The sequence below is a fragment of the Podarcis bocagei genome (genome assembly GCF_964188305.1).
Source record: "Podarcis bocagei genome assembly, chromosome: 5".
Taxonomy (NCBI): Eukaryota; Metazoa; Chordata; class Lepidosauria; order Squamata; family Lacertidae; genus Podarcis; species Podarcis bocagei.
In genome coordinates, this window is record NC_138129.1 from 99,340,942 (window position 1) to 99,359,353 (window position 18,412).

Here is an 18,412-nt window from a genome sequence, read left to right on the forward strand (position 1 = left end):
TATTGTTATTATTATTTATTATTGTTGTTATTTGTTAAAATCTAATCCAGTATTATTTGTTCAATCAACTACCACTGTAAGTAGAATTAATTACTGATACTATCAATTGTCTACCGTAACTGGCGATGATATGAAATAATTATTCATTATAGGGGATTGATCGGAAAAAACACTGCTCATAATCATCAATGAACGATCTAAATGCATTTAGGCAGTGTGAAATATGTTTGGGGTTATTATCCCATCCATGTGGCACCCCCGATGAGTTACGGCTATTGGCACCCATGCAGCCTGAGGTGTGAGTTGATTCCGTTGCAGAGCGCTTCCTCTTAGGCGCCAAGGATAGCATGCTAAAGCTACTGCCACAAACACGTGCCACCGCTTACAAGCGGTTGTACAGGGACGTGTTATTGACTCTGAAACAAATATACTAACTAATGATTGCTTTACTTACAATAAACAATGATTCTCAAGCATTCAGTTAAATGTTTAATTGTTTATCCCATTAGAATGTGCTTGCGTGTGCTATTTATTACTCTCTCTATATATATTAATATTTATTATTATTATTATTCTTTATTTAAAAATTTTTCTTAAAATAAGATGCTTCCTACTTCATATTATAATATCTCATTCAATCCCCTGCAATGCAGAATATACCGGGCTCCCATACGGGGATCAAACCAGCAACCTTAGCATTATCGGCCCCATGCTCTAACCAGTTGAGCTATCCAGGCTCTCTAGAACTGTGTGGGACCCTGAGGGTCATTTAGTCCAACCCCATGCAAAGCAGGAATATATAATTGTTCCGTACAGGGATCAAACCTGCAACCTTGACGTTATTGTCACCACGCTCTAACCAACTGAGGGTTCTGAAATATATGTAAATTATTTATTATTAATGAATTTTATTTTATTTATTTATTTTTATGTTATTTGTTTATTTATATATTTATCTATGGATTTGTTTAATAAATTAATCAATTTAATCTTGGTATGTGACATCATTCCACTTATTCTCTGTTATTATTATTAATGTATATTTATCATTATTTATTTCTTTATTATAATAATTTTCAAAAAATAAATAAATAAATAAATTACATCCACTTATTTTATTTATTATTAGTAGTATTTTATTCTGTTATTTATCTATTCATTTGTATTTATTTATTTATTTGTTGTTGTTGTTCTATTATTTATTGTTATTGTTATTTATTACAATCTATTCCAGTATTATTTGAACTGTCGCCGGAAAACCCCCCCCCCTTCCATTTAACACTTGTATCGCACAAGCACCACATTCACACATACACGCATCTCCCCTCCCTGACCCTAGAGATGTCCCTTTAGAGGGCCATCTCTTAAAAGCCTTCCGTAAATAAGGAAGCGCTGCATTGATAACACACTGTTTAGCGCTCCGCGCCGCCCTATCTTTATTGAGAGTAGACCGGACGACCGAACTCTAGGCCAAACAGCGGCCGCCTCGACCAATCAGCATTATCGGACAGCGCCCCTTGCGGCGGCCACGCTGGTACTGCAGGCTGCGAGCGTCTGTTCCCTCACCTTTTGACAGCTCCCGATTCATTGTTTCCGAGTTCAATGGACCATGACTGATCTAATCAAAATGTTGCAAGTTGTTTCCGAAAGAGGAAAGTACTTTGAACTTCAGTGACTATATTCTTTATAAATTCACCAAAAATCAGCCGTACAATGGATTTTCACCGGATCACTTTTATTTCACTGCATATTACAAGAACTATCAAAGGGGGGTGAGCTGGGATTGATCGGCCATAAGCCTTGAACCGTGCAGTCACGTACGCAACGGCCCTTCTCCGGATGGCGGGGCTGCCTTGATAACCATCGGGGAGGGCTCAGACGAAAAGCTATCAGGAACACAATAAACTGCATACGGTAGTGTATTCAATACGGACTCCGACAAAGGACCCCGACCGGATTCCCCTCAGGGGGCAGGGAAACTTCGCCCATTCCTTTGTTTATGGAAATGACTCATGTGGGGAGGGGGAGAGGTGGTCTCCGCCAGGTGTCAGGATACTCGGATTACCTGGGAAACTCCTCCTTGACTCCTCCTGTCCTTTAATAAAATCATGATGTATATATGATGTAATTCTGGGGGTGTAGTCAAGGGGATTAGTGGTTAATAAAAGTTGGGGTCTCCCATTGTTCGGGGCTTCCATCTTGCTTCACCTCGTGGACGGTGGGAGCCCTGTCGCGACAGTTTTCTGACCAAAATAAAGACCAAGCCTACTGGCTGCTGTTTTGCTCTGACTTGCCCTGGTCGGTGTCTTCCTTTGTCCAAGAGAGCCCTCGGATTTTCCGGTAACAGTTTTTGGCGACCGTACTCAGGGACCCTTGGTTCTCCTGCAAAGGTGAGAGGGGAGATAGAGGGGATCGGGCGCCACTGGGCAGTTTTAGCCCGGGGATCCTTTTTTCCTCTCCCTGCCTCCTCTTTGCGGGCGGTAATCAACCGTCACCAGAAGCTCGACCAGGGAGAGCAAAGGCGAGGTAAAAGCCGGCTAAAAGAAAAGGATCCCGGGATCTGCGGGGGACAACTTCGAACGTGAGTATGGTTTGAAGTAAAACACGTTGGGAGGGGGGTGGAAAGTAACGACCCCACGACAGCCAGACTTTCCTTCTTTCATTTCTGGCGTAGCCCCTCGGAGTCGGCCGGGTGCGCTCTAACTTTACCCTTTTCTAGCCCGATTCTCCCCTTCGGAAAGTGGCCAGGGAGGTCGCGGAACTTTACTGTATGGCGCTTACCTCTCGGAGTCGTCTGGGTACGCCAAAACCTTTCTCTTTCTCTCCCCTCAATTTCTTACGCGGTGCGTGACCGGGGAAATTGTGGCACCTTTACTGATTTCCGGCGTTGCCTCTCGGAGTCGTCTAGGTACGCCAAAACCTTTCTCTTTCTCTCCCCTCAATTTCTTACGCGGTGTGTGACCGGGGAAATTGTGGTACCCTTTACTGTTTTCCGGCGCTACCCCTCGGAGTCGTCCAGGTACGCCTTAATCTACCTGTCCCTTTTCTCCCCCGTTTTCCGTCTTGGAATTGAATCCGGGAAAACGTGGCTCTTAATTATTTCTCTGACGTCCCTCCCTCGGAGTCGTCCGGAGGCGCCCTTCAAGGAAAAATTCTCCTTCTATCCTTTCCTCCCCCGTTTTCCGTCTTGGAATTGAGTCCGGGAAAGCGTGGCCCTTTACTGTCCTTTTCTCTGACGTCCCTCTCTCGGAGTCGTCCAGAGGCGTCCATCCAAGCTCTCTCTCTCTCTCTCTCTCTCTCCTTTCTCGTCTATTATGCAAACGAAGCCGCCCCTCCTGCCTGGCGACCTTTGTTAGGGATGACCCGGGTACGTGAGAACGCAAGGTCGTTTGTTTCCTTTCCAAACTATCATTTTCTCGGACCTTGATCTGGCATTGCACTGCGCAAGCGTCCAGTAGGGGTTCCGATTTTAGTCTCAAAGACTAGGCAGGAGGCTGTCGTGGAGGGTAGAAGGGGTGGCTCACAAATTGGGACCCCACACTAGGACCAGTTGTGTAAGCAGTACTGCAGTGGAACTTTAGGAGTTGTGTCTGTATATCGGGTAGAGAGAGAGACCCGTGAGTTCAAGGCTGATATTTTGGAGTTACAGATGATAGGTTAGCTACAGATCAATGGTAGGTAGGACTGAAATTCAATAGATACAAACTGAGGTCCCTAAATTACTGAAAGAATACTATTTTTTTCTCTCTGTTTCTCCTCTCCGTGTGTGTGTGTGTTCCCTTGTCTGTCCCTCTTTTTCCCTGTAGTGTACATCGCTAGCGAACCCCATATCCGTAGAATAGAGTAATGGGAGCCCACGCTTCTAAATACTCTGACTGGACTCCTCCTAGCGACAAGGCTTCTATGAAGCCTTCCCGCTCCGGAGAGGATTCCGATACCCCTCTACAATTCGTCCTCCTCAACTGGAAGGAACTGAGAGGGAGAAAGGGACTCTCAAAATCCAAACTGAGAGATCTCTGTAACATCTCGTGGGTCGCTTTTACCCACCACCTGGAACCACCTTCTCAATGGCCACCTCATGGTTCCTTTAATCTCATAAGAATGCAAGCACTTAAGTCTCATTTGGCTGACGAGAGACCCCGACAATTATATTACCTGAATGTCTTCGTTGAAGCCCGCGAATTATTTCAACGGCAACAAGCTCAGATCGCCCGTCAAATGGCAGTTTTGAAACCAACTAGACCCCCTCCATATGATGAGATTAGAGCCCAGGAGGAACAATTGGATAGGACCCTCGTCCCTTTTTACTACCCCGAACCACGGGCTCCCCGATTGCCAGGACCAGGGGCAGGAGACAGGACAGGAACCGGCGGAAGGGGTGCGGGACCGGGGGAAGACGCAACAAATCCAACAGCCGCTACCCTTTCCCAAGGTGCAGGACTGAGACCAAGTGTAGCGGACCCACTCGCTGCTGCTCCTTCACAAAATATGTCGAGTGCCTCGCCACCTACCCTTTCCTCAAGTGCTCCCAGCTTGAGAGAAGACCAAGTAGACTTGGATCTTGGACCCTTGCTCAACGGGCAACTTCTAAACGAGGGAAGAGAGGGACCTGTCTCTAGCAGAACTAGAAACAGGGATAATCTGCAAAATGGAGAAATAGAAGGTGCTTTCCCTCTGCGAGCATTACCTATACCCCCAGCCAGGGCAGGAGACCCACCCCGTATGGTCTTTACTCATCAGCCCTTCCTTACTTCGGACTTGATGAATTGGTCTGACAAGATGCCCTCCTTAAGAGACGACCCTGACAAGTGTCACCGCCAGGTGGCCACCATTTTCTCCACTCACAATCCTACTTGGGCAGATGTACATATGTTGCTTGGGGCCCTTTTTAACGAGGCAGAGGAGAGGGAAATATTGGCAAAAGCGGGGGAGGCTCTAACCCGGGAAGGCTACCAACCAAATCGCCCCGCCTCGATGAACCCATTGACCGCCCAGACGATACTTAACGACCCGGACTGGGACTACAACACCGACAATGGCATATGGGGTTTAAAAATTTTCAAGAAGGCCATCCTAGATGGAATAAAAGCTGCTGGCCAGCGAACTGTAAACTGGACAAAGGTCCAAGCCGTCCTTCAAGGACCAGAAGAACACCCGTCCGACTATTACTCCCGTTTAGTCTCTGCTATCAAAACCTGGGGTGGGATAGACCCGGAAAGTCCCCAGCATGAAGTCATTGTCAAGGGCTTCTTCAAAGACCAGGCAACGGCAGATATACGGAAAGCCCTAAACTCGCATCTGGGGTACGACGGGAAGACTATAACCGAAATTCTTTCCATCGCCAAGTCAGTCTTTAATTCTAGAGACGAGCGGAGAAAGAAAGATCAGAAGCCCGATTCCCCACGAGTATTAGCTTATGCTGGAGGGGCCCCCCATTTTAAAGACAAAGGCAAACCGAGGGGAACCGACTCCCGAGACCGGCGTATTTGTTATAACTGTGAGGAAGTAGGGCACATAAAAAGATTTTGCCCCCTCTTACCGGAAATTGCAAAGCCTGACTATAGAGACTTTAAAACTTACAGGCCAGACTACCAAGAATCTCTCTACCCCAATCCCAGAGAGTCAAACCTTCCCTATGGACCCACTCAACCCATGACCCATGCACAGCATCGTGCGGGCCCTCCCCCTCCACAACCGAGAACCAGGAACCTCACACAAGATCCTCAGAATCCCTTTAAGCCGGCCAACCGCACCACCCATTCAGCACATGAAATGGTGATGGACGAGTATCAACCACATTGACAATTAGAAGCAGATCCCGCCTCTTTCTCCTTCCTCTGTCCCGTCTTACAACTGTCATCTTCCGACCCAATCTGCACAATGAAAATCGATGGGCAGTCCTACGATTGTCTCTTGGATACGGGAGCCACCTACTCCACCCTCACTAACAGCCATTTGACACCCGGGGAAGAAACCAGAACCGTAATGGGACTGGATGGAATCCCTCGGAACTGCCCTCTTTCCCGACCAGCGAAGGTTTCCGTGGGACCGTTGTCTGTTAAACATACCTTCTTGTTGACATCTAGCCCCGTCAATCTGTTGGGGAGGGATCTGCTCTGTAAATTAAACGCCACCATACAATGTGGCCAGGAAGGGATTTATCTACACATGCCAAATGAATCCATCTTTAGTTTTCAAGGAGTCTTACAGGAAGCTCATAACACCACAATTGACCTTCCATCCGAATTGTTAAATACCGTCTCCCCTTCCTTATGGGGAACCGAGTCAACCTCCGTTGGTCTCTTAAAGTCTGCAGTACCAGTCAAGATCAATTACAGAAAAGACCTACCCTTTCCTTGTACTAAGCAATACCCCCTTCCTCCAGACGCAATAAACGGATTAACTCCGATGATCGACGAGTTTTTGAAGATGGGAGTCTTAGTCCCCTGCGCCTCTCCCTGCAACACCCCCCTTCTCCCCGTCAAAAAGCCTAACACAAACCCCGTCAAATGGCGCCTAGTCCAGGATCTTAGACTCATTAATTCTTTTGTCATCCCCCGGCACGCGGTAGTCGCTAACCCACACCACCTCCTAAGCACCATTCCGGAGGGAACTGTGGTTTACTCTGTTATAGACCTATGCTCCGCTTTCTTCAGCATTCCTGTAGACCCAGAAAGCCAATTCCTTTTCGCTTTCACCTGGCAGACAGGGCAGTTAACGTGGACCCGGTTGCCCCAAGGATATGTGGAATCCCCAGCGATCTTTTCATCTATATTACACCAAGATCTATCAGACGTGACTCTGCCGGGGGGTTCAGCCCTCAGGCTTTACGTTGATGACATTTTACTCTGTGGGCGGGATCTAGAATCCTGCAAAAAGGACACTATGACTCTCTTAAACATACTGGCACAGAAGGGACACAAAGTATCCCCAAAAAAGATACAATACTGCAAAAAGGAGGTAAAATATCTCGGCCACATCCTAGGAGAGGGTACTCGAGCACTAACTACGGACCGGATTGAGGCCATAACCAAATTACCCCTACCAAAAACCAAAAGGCAACTCCGGGGTTTCACCGGAATGAGTGGGTTCTGCCGGGCATGGATTCCGCGCTACGGGGAATTCACCCGCCCCCTTACAGCAATGACCCACGACAATGCCCCAGACCAACTACAATGGTCCGCAGAGGCGCTTGAAGCCTTTGAATCTATTAAGAAAGAACTGCGGTCCTCCCCTGCCCTCGGACTCCCGGATTATAGACTACCCTTTTCCCTATTCGTGCATGAGAATAAAGGAGTAGCTTCAGGCGTCCTTACACAACCCTTCCAAGGGAGGAACAGGCCTGTTGCTTATTACAGCCTTCAACTAGACACGACCGTACTAGGAAACGTAGGATGCCTTAGAGCCGTGGCAGCCGCAGCCCTGCTCCTAGAGAAGGCACAAGAAACTGTACTGGGACACGATCTAACAGTCAACGTTCCCCATGCTGTTGCTACCCTCCTCAGCTTGCAAGGCTGCCAGCGCTTTACAATACAACGTTTAAATAGATACGAGGCGATTCTCCTCAGTCCATCTAACGTCACCATAAAAAGAGTCAACTCACTTAACCCTGCAACCCTCCTACCTCTCCCTGATGATGGCACCCCACACCATGATTGCTCCCAGGTAGTCCGCCATGTAGAAAAACCACGAGAAGATCTTGATTACCTCCCTCTAGCAGAACCTGACCTCATCTTGTATACGGACGGGAGCTCCAAGGTCGTGGGAGGTGAACGAAAGAGTGGATATGCCATAGTCACTGATACCGAGACCTTAGAAGCCCGACCCGTCCATGCCAAATACAGCGCACAGGCGGCTGAACTTATCGCTTTAATCAGAGCTTGTGAACTAGGGGCAGGGCAAAGGATCACCATCTACACAGACTCGAAGTATTGTTTCGGATTAGTGCACGCTACCGGACAAATCTGGCTACAGAGGGGTTTCTTAACCGCTGCAGGTACTCAGATCGCCCACGCATCCCTGGTACAACGCCTCATGAATTCTATCCATCTTCCCGAGGCTATTGCAGTCGTACATTGCAAAGCACACACAAAAGGCAGGGACCCAGTGTCAACAGGGAACAGGCGCGCTGACAGTGCAGCACAAGAAGCCGCACTTCAGCCTCTCTCTGCAGATAATGAGTTCCAAGGACCACAAGTCCTATCAGATATAAATTTCACTGAGATGTACAAAACTGCAACCCCAGAGGAGATTGTAAGGTGGCAGGAACAGGGAGCCCACTCAGAAAATGGCGTCTGGTATTTTCCAGATAAAAGACTCATAATGCCCAGGCTATGGGTACCTAAACATCTAAGAGTTCTACACCAGTGTACCCACTGGGGAAGAGAAAAACTTATTGACGCAATACAACGCTGCTGGTACGCCCCAGGTCTTGCTGTTGCCGCTAAAGCCGCCGTCAAAAATTGCCACACTTGTCAGAGTTTTAATCCGAAACATACCGCCAGACGCCCACCAGGGGCTAGACCATGGGCCTTTGTCCCATTCGAAAGCCTTCAAATAGATTTTATAGATCTACCACCTTGCCAAGGCTACAAGCATGCTTTGGTAATCATTGATCAGTTAACGGGTTGGGTGGAATGCTTCCCCACTCGCAGAGCAACTGCACACATTGTCGCAAGGATTCTGGTACAGGAAATCATACCCCGTTTCGGAGTCCCTAGACACATAGACAGTGACAGGGGCTCACATTTCACATCAGACATAATCCAACAAGTTGCCAGTGCCCTTGGAGTCAAATGGAAGTTGCATACCCCATACCACCCTCCTTCCTCCGGACAAGTTGAAAGAATGAACCAGCAGCTTAAATCACAGCTGGGAAAACTTTGCAAAGACTCTGGCATCAAATGGGTCAATGCCCTTCCATTAGTCCTGCATAATTTAAGAGCATGCCCCCGGGGAAATCTCAAAATATCGCCCTACGAATTGCTATTTGGACGACCTTCCCCAGTATATAACACCCAGTTTCCAACATCAGAATTAGAGGTAGGCGAATCAGAACTAACTAACTACGTGATACAGCTCCAGAAACAACTCACTCTTCTACATAAATATGCAGCCTCAGGTCAAAACATTCCCCTAGATGAAAATGTCCACCCGTACCGACCAGGGGATTGGATATTAGCAAAGACCTACCATAAGGTACCCCTACGGCCCAATTGGGAGGGTCCTTACCAAGTACTTTTAACCACTCCAACTTCCGTTAAGGTAGCAGAAAAGACGGCCTGGTTGCATCACACACGCTGCAAACCAGCTTCAGCACCTGAGCCTACCGCTGGAGATTCACCCTACTGCATCCCAGACCACCCGGCAGAAAACGACACCGACACAGAGGACGACCAACAGACCGGACCAGATCGGGGCACGAATCGAGCCCAACAGACCGGACCAGATCGGGGCACGAATCGAGCCCAACAGACCGGACCAGATCGGGGCACGAATCGGGCCCAACAGACCGGACCAGATCGGGGCTCGAATCGGACCCAACAGACCGGACCTGACCAACTGCACACATCGGCCCATTGGACCTCTGAAATACTAACAGCAGCCGACCAGGACGATCAACCCCCAATCCGCCTCAAACTCCGCAAAACACACAGCCCCGCGTTTGACAGCACAGCATCTGACAGCTCCACCTGACAGCTCCATCTGACAGCTCCGTTTGACAGCGCAGCATCTGACAGCTCCATCTGACAGCTCCACCTGACACCTCCATCTGACAGCTCCATTTGACAGCGCAGCATCTGACAGCTCCACCTGACAGCTCCACCTGACAGCCCCGTTTGACAGCGCAGCATCTGCCAGCTCCAGCTCCATTTTGGCAACTCCGCTTCACACCCCCACCGCCGGACACCACCCGCCATTCACAATGACAACCACCGTAACCATCCTGCTCGTTCTTTCTCTTACCTCTGCCCTTTCTCAACACTCTATAACCACTCACACCTCGTGCCCTGGATTACAAATGGAATACAAATATCTTGACTTTGGAATTGTTGATATGGTAAAAAGAGGGACCCCAGACCGCCTAGGAGATTTTGATTTCTGCTTACCCGAAACCCGCGTTCTCCTTCGCCATTCCATACTCCCGAGCCTTACTATTCACCAAACTTGGGAACTTTTTATTCGCTCGCCCACTTACACACCACTCGGCAAACTCATCCTCACCAAAGACGATTCTTGGAACCGCGCCCACTGCCTCAATGGCTCCTACCTACTCTTTTCCGATGGCACCCCTCTACAAACCCTGAACTGGACACTTCTCGACAATGGTGGCGGTGAGTCAATGTATACTGACAGGAATCACCCCACAAACCATCTGATTTACGGATTCTACTGCCAACGAGTGGATTCTGCTCCCCGCCAAACTATCCTACAGGGAGTTTGCCTACGAAGGTACTGCTGCGTCTGGGACATCGGACTCGCCTCCGGTTGGGACGGGAAAGCGTACCTCGAAGGCTGGCACCACTCGGTTACACCACCAGCAGAATGGGACACTACCGGACCCCAAAGGTGTGGAGGTCTCGCAACAAACCTCACCTACCTACTCCGCCAAGATCCCCTCCACCCCGCCGGAACGGCACCTCGACAAAGGGGGGAACTGTCAGTATCCGAAAACCCCAACAATAATGACTTTTTGTCCACTTGGCACTCCAACACCTATGTAAAATTAATCTCTCAAATAGCAAAACAGACAACAACCAAGGAGTGCTGGATCTGTGCCAATGCTCCCGCACACCTTCACAGTGGCATACCATTCCTAGGAGTACCTCTCACCCTGCAACAGCACCTCTCCGCTGACGTGCAGTCCTGGAACCTGACTGCCGTGAACTTGACCCACCAGTACATCTACCTAACGGGACCCACCACAGGCGACCTTTGCCGGAAGTTCAGTGGGAGCGACAAAGTCATCGGCGAGAGCACCTGTAAGTACACCATTGACATTGCTTTGAATGGCCGAATTACCCTATGGCACCTAGGCAACCCCTCTATCCACCCCAGTTTGATGTCTGCATGGAGACGCGTTATGGCCTTACCCGACTCCTGGAACCCCTCCCCGGTCTCCCAGTGCTTCTTCCGCACCTTCCTCACCGGCCGCATAGACTCATGCCTACAAGGGTTGTTCTGGGTTTGTGGCCACCGCGGCTATGTATGGGCCAGCCCCCACTCCCGTGGCACTTGTTATCTCGGCCTGATCTTGCCTGGAGTCCGGGTCACCCTAGATCTACCCCCCGGGAGGAGACGCAACAAGAGGGCAAAGGACTTGTCACAACTCTCCGACGTAGCGGCTAATAGTGAAACGTATGGCCGGGCTCTTTCCCGCGTATGGAGCTGGCTCCAACCATGTTGATATTCTTAAATTAACGGACATACTGTTAAATTTCATGGAGGAATCCAATGCAGCTACTCAGTCTATCCTGACGGAGTTGACGGAAGTCAGGCAGACTGCGATACAGAACCGCCTTGCTTTGGACTATGTTCTCGCCTCGACGGGAGGCGTTTGTGCCCTTGTCGGAACCGAGTGCTGCACACACGTATCAGATCAAACCCTTAACATTACCGGACATCTTAACAACATCTATAAATTAGCGGATGGACTTAAAGACATCCAACATGAAGGACTCTCAGATACCCAGTTGTGGAGCTGGCTGCCTGGGTCTGGCTGGATAAAACAACTCTTAGGGAACGGACTCCTAATCCTCATTACTGTGACTATCTGCATTGCTGTCTTCTGCTGCGCAATCCACTGCTTCCCGATGTGCTGTCAAACTTGCGGCTCTTGCCTTCCCACCCCACGCCCGCGATCGACCATCACCTACAGACCACCGGCACCAGGAACCCAGCCGAACCGCATTGAGATGGGGCCCCTGGAGAACCTCCATAATCTGGACACTAGGTATGGCATATCTAACTTTTACTGATTTGTGCGGAGAGAAGGATTGCGCGGTTTACCCACCTTCGCAATCTTATCTCCGAAGGGGGGAACTGTCGCCGGAAAACCCCCCCCTTCCATTTAACACTTGTATCGCACAAGCACCACATTCACACATACACGCATCTCCCCTCCCTGACCCTAGAGATGTCCCTTTAGAGGGCCATCTCTTAAAAGCCTTCCGTAAATAAGGAAGCGCTGCATTGATAACACTCTGTTTAGCGCTCCGCGCCACCCTATCTTTATTGAGAGTAGACCGGACGACCGAACTCTAGGCCAAACAGCGGCCGCCTCGACCAATCAGCATTATCGGACAGCGCCCCTTGCGGCGGCCACGCTGGTACTGCAGGCTGCGAGCGTCTGTTCCCTCACCTTTTGACAGCTCCCGATTCATTGTTTCCGAGTTCAATGGACCATGACTGATCTAATCAAAATGTTGCAAGTTGTTTCCGAAAGAGGAAAGTACTTTGAACTTCAGTGACTATATTCTTTATAAATTCACCAAAAATCAGCCGTACAATGGATTTTCACCGGATCACTTTTATTTCACTGCATATTACAAGAACTATCAAAGGGGGGTGAGCTGGGATTGATCGGCCATAAGCCTTGAACCGTGCAGTCACGTACGCAACGGCCCTTCTCCGGATGGCGGGGCTGCCTTGATAACCATCGGGGAGGGCTCAGACGAAAAGCTATCAGGAACACAATAAACTGCATACGGTAGTGTATTCAATACGGACTCCGACAAAGGACCCCGACCGGATTCCCCTCAGGGGGCAGGGAAACTTCGCCCATTCCTTTGTTTATGGAAATGACTCATGTGGGGAGGGGGAGAGGTGGTCTCCGCCAGGTGTCAGGATACTCGGATTACCTGGGAAACTCCTCCTTGACTCCTCCTGTCCTTTAATAAAATCATGATGTATATATGATGTAATTCTGGGGGTGTAGTCAAGGGGATTAGTGGTTAATAAAAGTTGGGGTCTCCCATTGTTCGGGGCTTCCATCTTGCTTCACCTCGTGGACGGTGGGAGCCCTGTCGCGACAGTTTTCTGACCAAAATAAAGACCAAGCCTACTGGCTGCTGTTTTGCTCTGACTTGCCCTGGTCGGTGTCTTCCTTTGTCCAAGAGAGCCCTCGGATTTTCCGGTAACAGTTCAAATAATTACCACTGTAAGTAGAATTAATTGATGATGCTATTAATTGATGATGCTATTAATTGTCTACCATAACTAATGATGATATGAAATAATTATTCTTCACTTGACTGGTTTGTATTTGCCTATAAATTTATTTATTTGCCACCAAGCAAAGGGCCAGGCAGATAGACACAGCTAAATAACACACAAGCATATAGGGATGGAACAATGGGCGGCCCCCACACTGCAATCAAATGGAAATGTCCCTTTAACTAACAGTTTGAAAAACATAAGGTTATGCTGGAGGCCACAGCAGAAGGAAAATGCTGCCAAAGACAATGTATCTTTGATTGGCCATCCGCCAGGTACCTGAGTCAACAATGTACCACGAACTGCCTGTCTTTAAGCGACAATGTATCCTGCCTGGTAGTTTATTATTATTAATTTTATTTATTTATTTCGTTAATTATTATTATTATTTTTTTAAATTATTATTATTTTATTTATTTCTTTACTTATTTAACCAGTAAATATCTTGCTAATCATTGATACACTAATTCTCAATAAATTATTACAATGTAATTAAAGTTACTATAAAGCCGCTATCAATTTACACTAGCTATTGCTACTGGTTAATTAGCACCCTATTGTGTCCAATAAACTGGTCAAATTCGGACTTTATTCAAGCATCTCAAATCAGTTAACATAATATAAAATTAATGTAATCCCCATTTAGTAAAATCTCAAGCCTCTTAAATTAGTCTCTAATCAATTACTGAATATGTTGGTGCAAATCGAATGGCTTGATCAAATTACCTGATTGATATTTTAAATTAGATGTAAATAATATTTTGCAGATATTAATTAGCAAATTGAGACCACTGCTGACCACTAGATATCAGATAGTAAGGAACCTGCCTCCACCAGGGGGGCCTGCTTCAATTAATCTGCAATATATCTGGCAAACTGAATTTCAAGAACTGCTGATACTATCAGCAATTATATTGAAGTGACTCAGTTGCTGTGAGCAATGGGCGGAGACGACTGCAGGTAAAGCAGCCCCGCCCGGAGACAAAGGGGACGCAAGGGGGTGGCAGTAAAGGTGTCACTAGAACAACAAAAGAGAACTGGTTCTGCAGCTAAAGCATAAGCTGCCTTCTGTAATACCAGGAGGCTGTTAATTGCCCAGCTATTCGGTGCTTAAGGGAAAACAAAGCAACCCTGGCCGGTGATCAAAGGACAATGCGAGGGGAAGGGGAGTGGGGGTGTGACTGCGTCTCCCAAGTAAAACAAATGCTGAAAGCAGCTAATATAACAATAAATGCCAGGCAAATAAAATCGAGTTCAACTAAGTAGTTCTTTGGATAGCACGTTCAACTAACAAAGACTTTGGAGTAAGCTGAACAGAATTACCCTGGGGATGCAGCTGCAGTATAGCTGCACACTCTTAAACCAAGCGGGGGGGGGGGATTGCAAGTCCGGTGCACAGGAAAAGTTTTAAAACTAAAGGGGATAAAGAAACACCCAGCAATAGCTTTTATTACTATGGGGCAACAGCGGGAGAGAAGCACCAGGCCGACCCAGAAGGGTTTAAGGTAAAGCAATAAGCAGCAAAATGGGACAATAGCAAAATTGGGGCAATGCAGTCTTCTGAAAGAAGTTTGTAAATGGAGCTGCCGCCCCCTGAAAGGGGAGGAAGGGCTCCAAGCCACACCACGGAGCCTGCTAGAGAAGGACACAAAGCCAGCTAGCGAAGGGGGAGGGAGGACAATATCAGCTCAGGAGGGACAAAATTCCAGAGTAGGGAGGGGGGGTAACGAAGGGGGAAGAGGGTGAGTTGAAATAATAATAAGCTGCTGGAAAAGCCCTCACAGGAATTCACAGCAATACTGCAAGCACACAGGCGCACAAACAGAGTATCTCCCCTTAGTTCGCCAGGGCGCTGAGGAACACACGCACACACAAATGCACACCCAGAGTGGCTATCCGCCGGTCGGAGGAGCGCTGAAAAGCCCAAATTAGCCGGCACGGAACCCACTGCCTTTAAGACAAGCTTTAAGAGGACGTAGAGGCAAAGAGGATAGTAGGTAGGCGGATGCAGCTGCAAGCGCACGTGTGCCAAGGCCAAAATAATACAAATAAAAGCAAAGTAACCAGGCAGTGAGGAAAACTGCACTGTGGCAAAACAAAGTCACTAACCCAGAAACATGCACCCAAAAGTAAAGGAGAACTTTAGGCAGTATAGTCGGGAGGCAGAGAACACTAGGAGTAAAGTCTTAAGGGTAGCATAGAATTTCTGGAACTAAATATGCTCAGCAGACAGAAACAATGAGAAAAGCTTTGGAAATAAAATGAGAAAATAAGGAAGAATGAGGGGGAAGCAGTAGGAAAATGCAGGGTACATGCAAAGGGGGTTAGCTTGGACAACAGCAACAACAAGGCGGAACCTCCCTTTTAAAAGTCCTCTTCAAAGTACCGGCTCCACGTGGTCAGCAGCGTCAGCAGCTAGGAAGAAAAGGGGCGAGCAGAGGGCTGCCCCGACCTTATGTGGCCTCTGGAAGGCCCGCCCCTGCCGCCAGCCGATTGGCTGGTGCTGCAGGGGATGCAAATAAGGGAATCCCTTATGTGTGGGCGGGGTCGTGAGCCCGCAACCCCCCCTCCTCCTGAAGTTCGGAATGGGCATTATATGCAATACTATTGCCAATATAAAAGTACAATGAAACAGTTATTAGAAAAAGGATTTAAAAAATTTATATACAGTACTCTCCTTATCTAGTAGTCAGAACATCAGGGCAGAGTCTACCTGAAACAGAACTTTATACTTATCCATTACCATATCCAAAGTAAAAGTACCACGTCCAATTATGGTTTTTAAAATATTAAAAAGCATTTCAGCTATCATAACTCATATTTTAAAAGAAAACAGAGAATGGTGAACGAACCATGTTTACAGTCACTCACCTTGCTATGAAGTTGAGGTAATTCACAAGCCCTGAATAATCAAGAATCCCTGCCTTCTATTCATTTTATCCATTGAGATCAACAGGACTGGACAAAAAAAGAAATTGATGAGTGACCACAAAGGTTCCTAAAAGTTAGAATACAACACCTAAGAATTTCAAATGCTTTACCTATTCTATACCAAAACAGCACCTGCAGAATAGAATTCTAGCACTTTTTCAGCCCTGGAAAAATCAAGGTTTCCCAAAAATTGGGCTAGGGACAGATCCTGATTAGGACAAACTTGACAGGTGGTTGGGGTCACATGTGATTAGGGTATCACATGACTAACAGGTAGGCTGTCCCATCCACCTGTTAAAATCCCTTGCACAGGTATGTAAGTCTCTCTATGCTCTGCCTTTAAATAATCAATACCATTGGTTTAAAAAGGCTGAAAAGCAGGGACTAAATCTTGCTGCCTAGGTTGTGTAGTCCTGTTCCCTACTGGGAACTGGGTATGCCACCAGTGCAGAATTAATCTCTGTTCCCTCCTTCCATCAGTAGTGATGTCAGCTGATAGTGGGTGGGCATGGTCTGGGGGAAATGACCTCACTGGACACCCTGGTGGGCCAAGATTGGCCTGCCGGCTGTAAATTCCACTTTCCTACCCAAAAATATATCAGATAACCTCCATGGGATGCTGAAACTGGGCACCAACAGAGTGAATCTCAGATTCCCAAAGAGATTGACGTGTGCAGGCCATCGAAAGTAGCAATCCTATCCACTGATTTCTAGAAGCAAGACCCATTTGATTCAATGGAACTTAGTTCTGCATAGGCATGTAAAGGATTATGCAGCCAATCACTGCAGAAGTTTGGGAAGCTGTCAGAGAAGGCAAATCTTCTAAAAGCCCAGGATCCAAACTGATGCATCCTCGAAGGCCAAAAAATAAAGTAACTAAATAAATCCCACTGACTAAAGCCTCCCCTGGTACTCAGCGCCTCCTTGGTCCGATGCAGCCTCACCCGCTGCAAGTCCATCTTCCAGCTTGGTCACCCAAACTCCATTTTCTCCACCTCAAACCAGCTGACATATTCTAGGGTCCATTCACCTTCCCCCCTCTGGCCCAGGAGCGGGTCTGCGGGATGACTAAACAAACAAACAAGATCCATGGCGGGCGGGCAGGGGGTCCATCAACGGCGACAGCTAAATGGAGCCTCCACGTTCGGAGGCAGTATACCAGGGGCCAGGGGCCGGGAGCGAGGCGGAGAGAGCTGCTGCCTCCGTGCCCTGCAGACGGGTTGACGGGGGAAGCACCCGGCTGGAAGGGAGCAGGCCCCGGGACCGGCGGACCTTTGGCCTGAGGGGCTCTTGTACGCGTCCCCCCCCCCGCCCCTCCTCGCAAACGCCCCCCCGGCTCCCCCTCCTCCGCCCCGGCTGACTCGGGAACCGACCTCGCAGCGGAGGCGGGGAGCGGCGGGGGGCGGGCGGCCTTTCGAAGGGTCCTTCCCGGCTTCTTTCGGCACCGCAGCGGCTCCCGCAGCTCCTGCTGGTCCCGGAAACTGCCGGTAGGAGCCGCGCACGCAGCGCACACACCCCGCCCCCGAGCCCCCCCGCCCCAAACCCGGGTGCACCGCCGGCCGGAAGCCGCCCGGTCCTGTTAGGTGTCCGTTCGGGAACGGCGAGCTGCCGCGCGGAAGTTCCGGCCTCAGGGAGTTCCCGCGCCGTTGCCATGGCGACGGCATCCGCTCCTGCGCTGCGGCGCGAAGGAAGAGGTCAGAAAAAGCGGGGCGAGGAGGGGGAGGGATGAGCTGGGAGGGGGGGGGAAGAGTGCGTGGAAAAACCCATGGGGTTTTAGTCAACTAACTTTTACTCAGAGTAGACCTATGTCGTTAATTGTTAATGGCTCTATTCTGAGTAAAAGAATGCTAAAAACATTCTTGTTCAGGCCTGCCTACCCACATGCTTAGAAAGTTGGGGTGATTTTAATCTCTTAAAACATACAAAAGTTAAAATACAGTACTCAAAAGTATGGTTGTGAATTTTTCCTCAAAATTATTGTTTTATCTCTTTATATTTTTCAGACTCAAGCGGGGTATAAATTTTATGAAATAAAAAAAATGTTGCTTGAATACAAACCCTGTAGTTTTGCTATCAGGCAGGCAGGATAATCTGAGTGTCCAGAATGTTATTTGGTGCTTATATTTTATTTTATTTTTATTTATTTAGCACCAGCCACATACCCATTGGCACATTTACAAAGAACAAACAATGGGACAGGCCTCTGCCTCAAAAGGGACTCAATGTCAAGATATGGGCACAAGGCATGGATAAAATGGGAGAAGAC

At 48.3% G+C, this 18,412-nt stretch overlaps 1 protein-coding gene and 1 long non-coding RNA gene across 3 annotated transcripts in view; one reads left to right on the forward strand and one right to left on the reverse strand.

Annotated features, from left to right (window-relative positions):
* Positions 1 to 1,714: 1,714 nt before the first annotated feature.
* Positions 1,715 to 3,767, reverse strand: LOC308587368. The gene is made up of 2 exons (XR_014008334.1): positions 2,987 to 3,767; positions 1,715 to 2,874 (listed from the first exon to the last, which is right to left on the reverse strand). It is a non-coding gene; the product is annotated as an uncharacterized lncRNA (long non-coding RNA).
* Positions 3,768 to 16,976: 13,209 nt separating this feature from the next.
* The window catches only part of LOC308587853 (ankyrin repeat domain-containing protein 45-like), a 57,521-nt gene continuing 56,085 nt past the window's right edge, over positions 16,977 to 18,412 (forward strand). For both annotated transcript variants that reach the window (XM_081195684.1, XM_081195685.1), the window contains exon 1: positions 16,977 to 17,018. In XM_081195684.1, the coding sequence (XP_081051810.1) occupies positions 16,992 to 17,018 (27 nt within the window). In that variant the 5' untranslated portion in view covers positions 16,977 to 16,991. The remainder of the gene's footprint in view (positions 17,019 to 18,412) is intronic.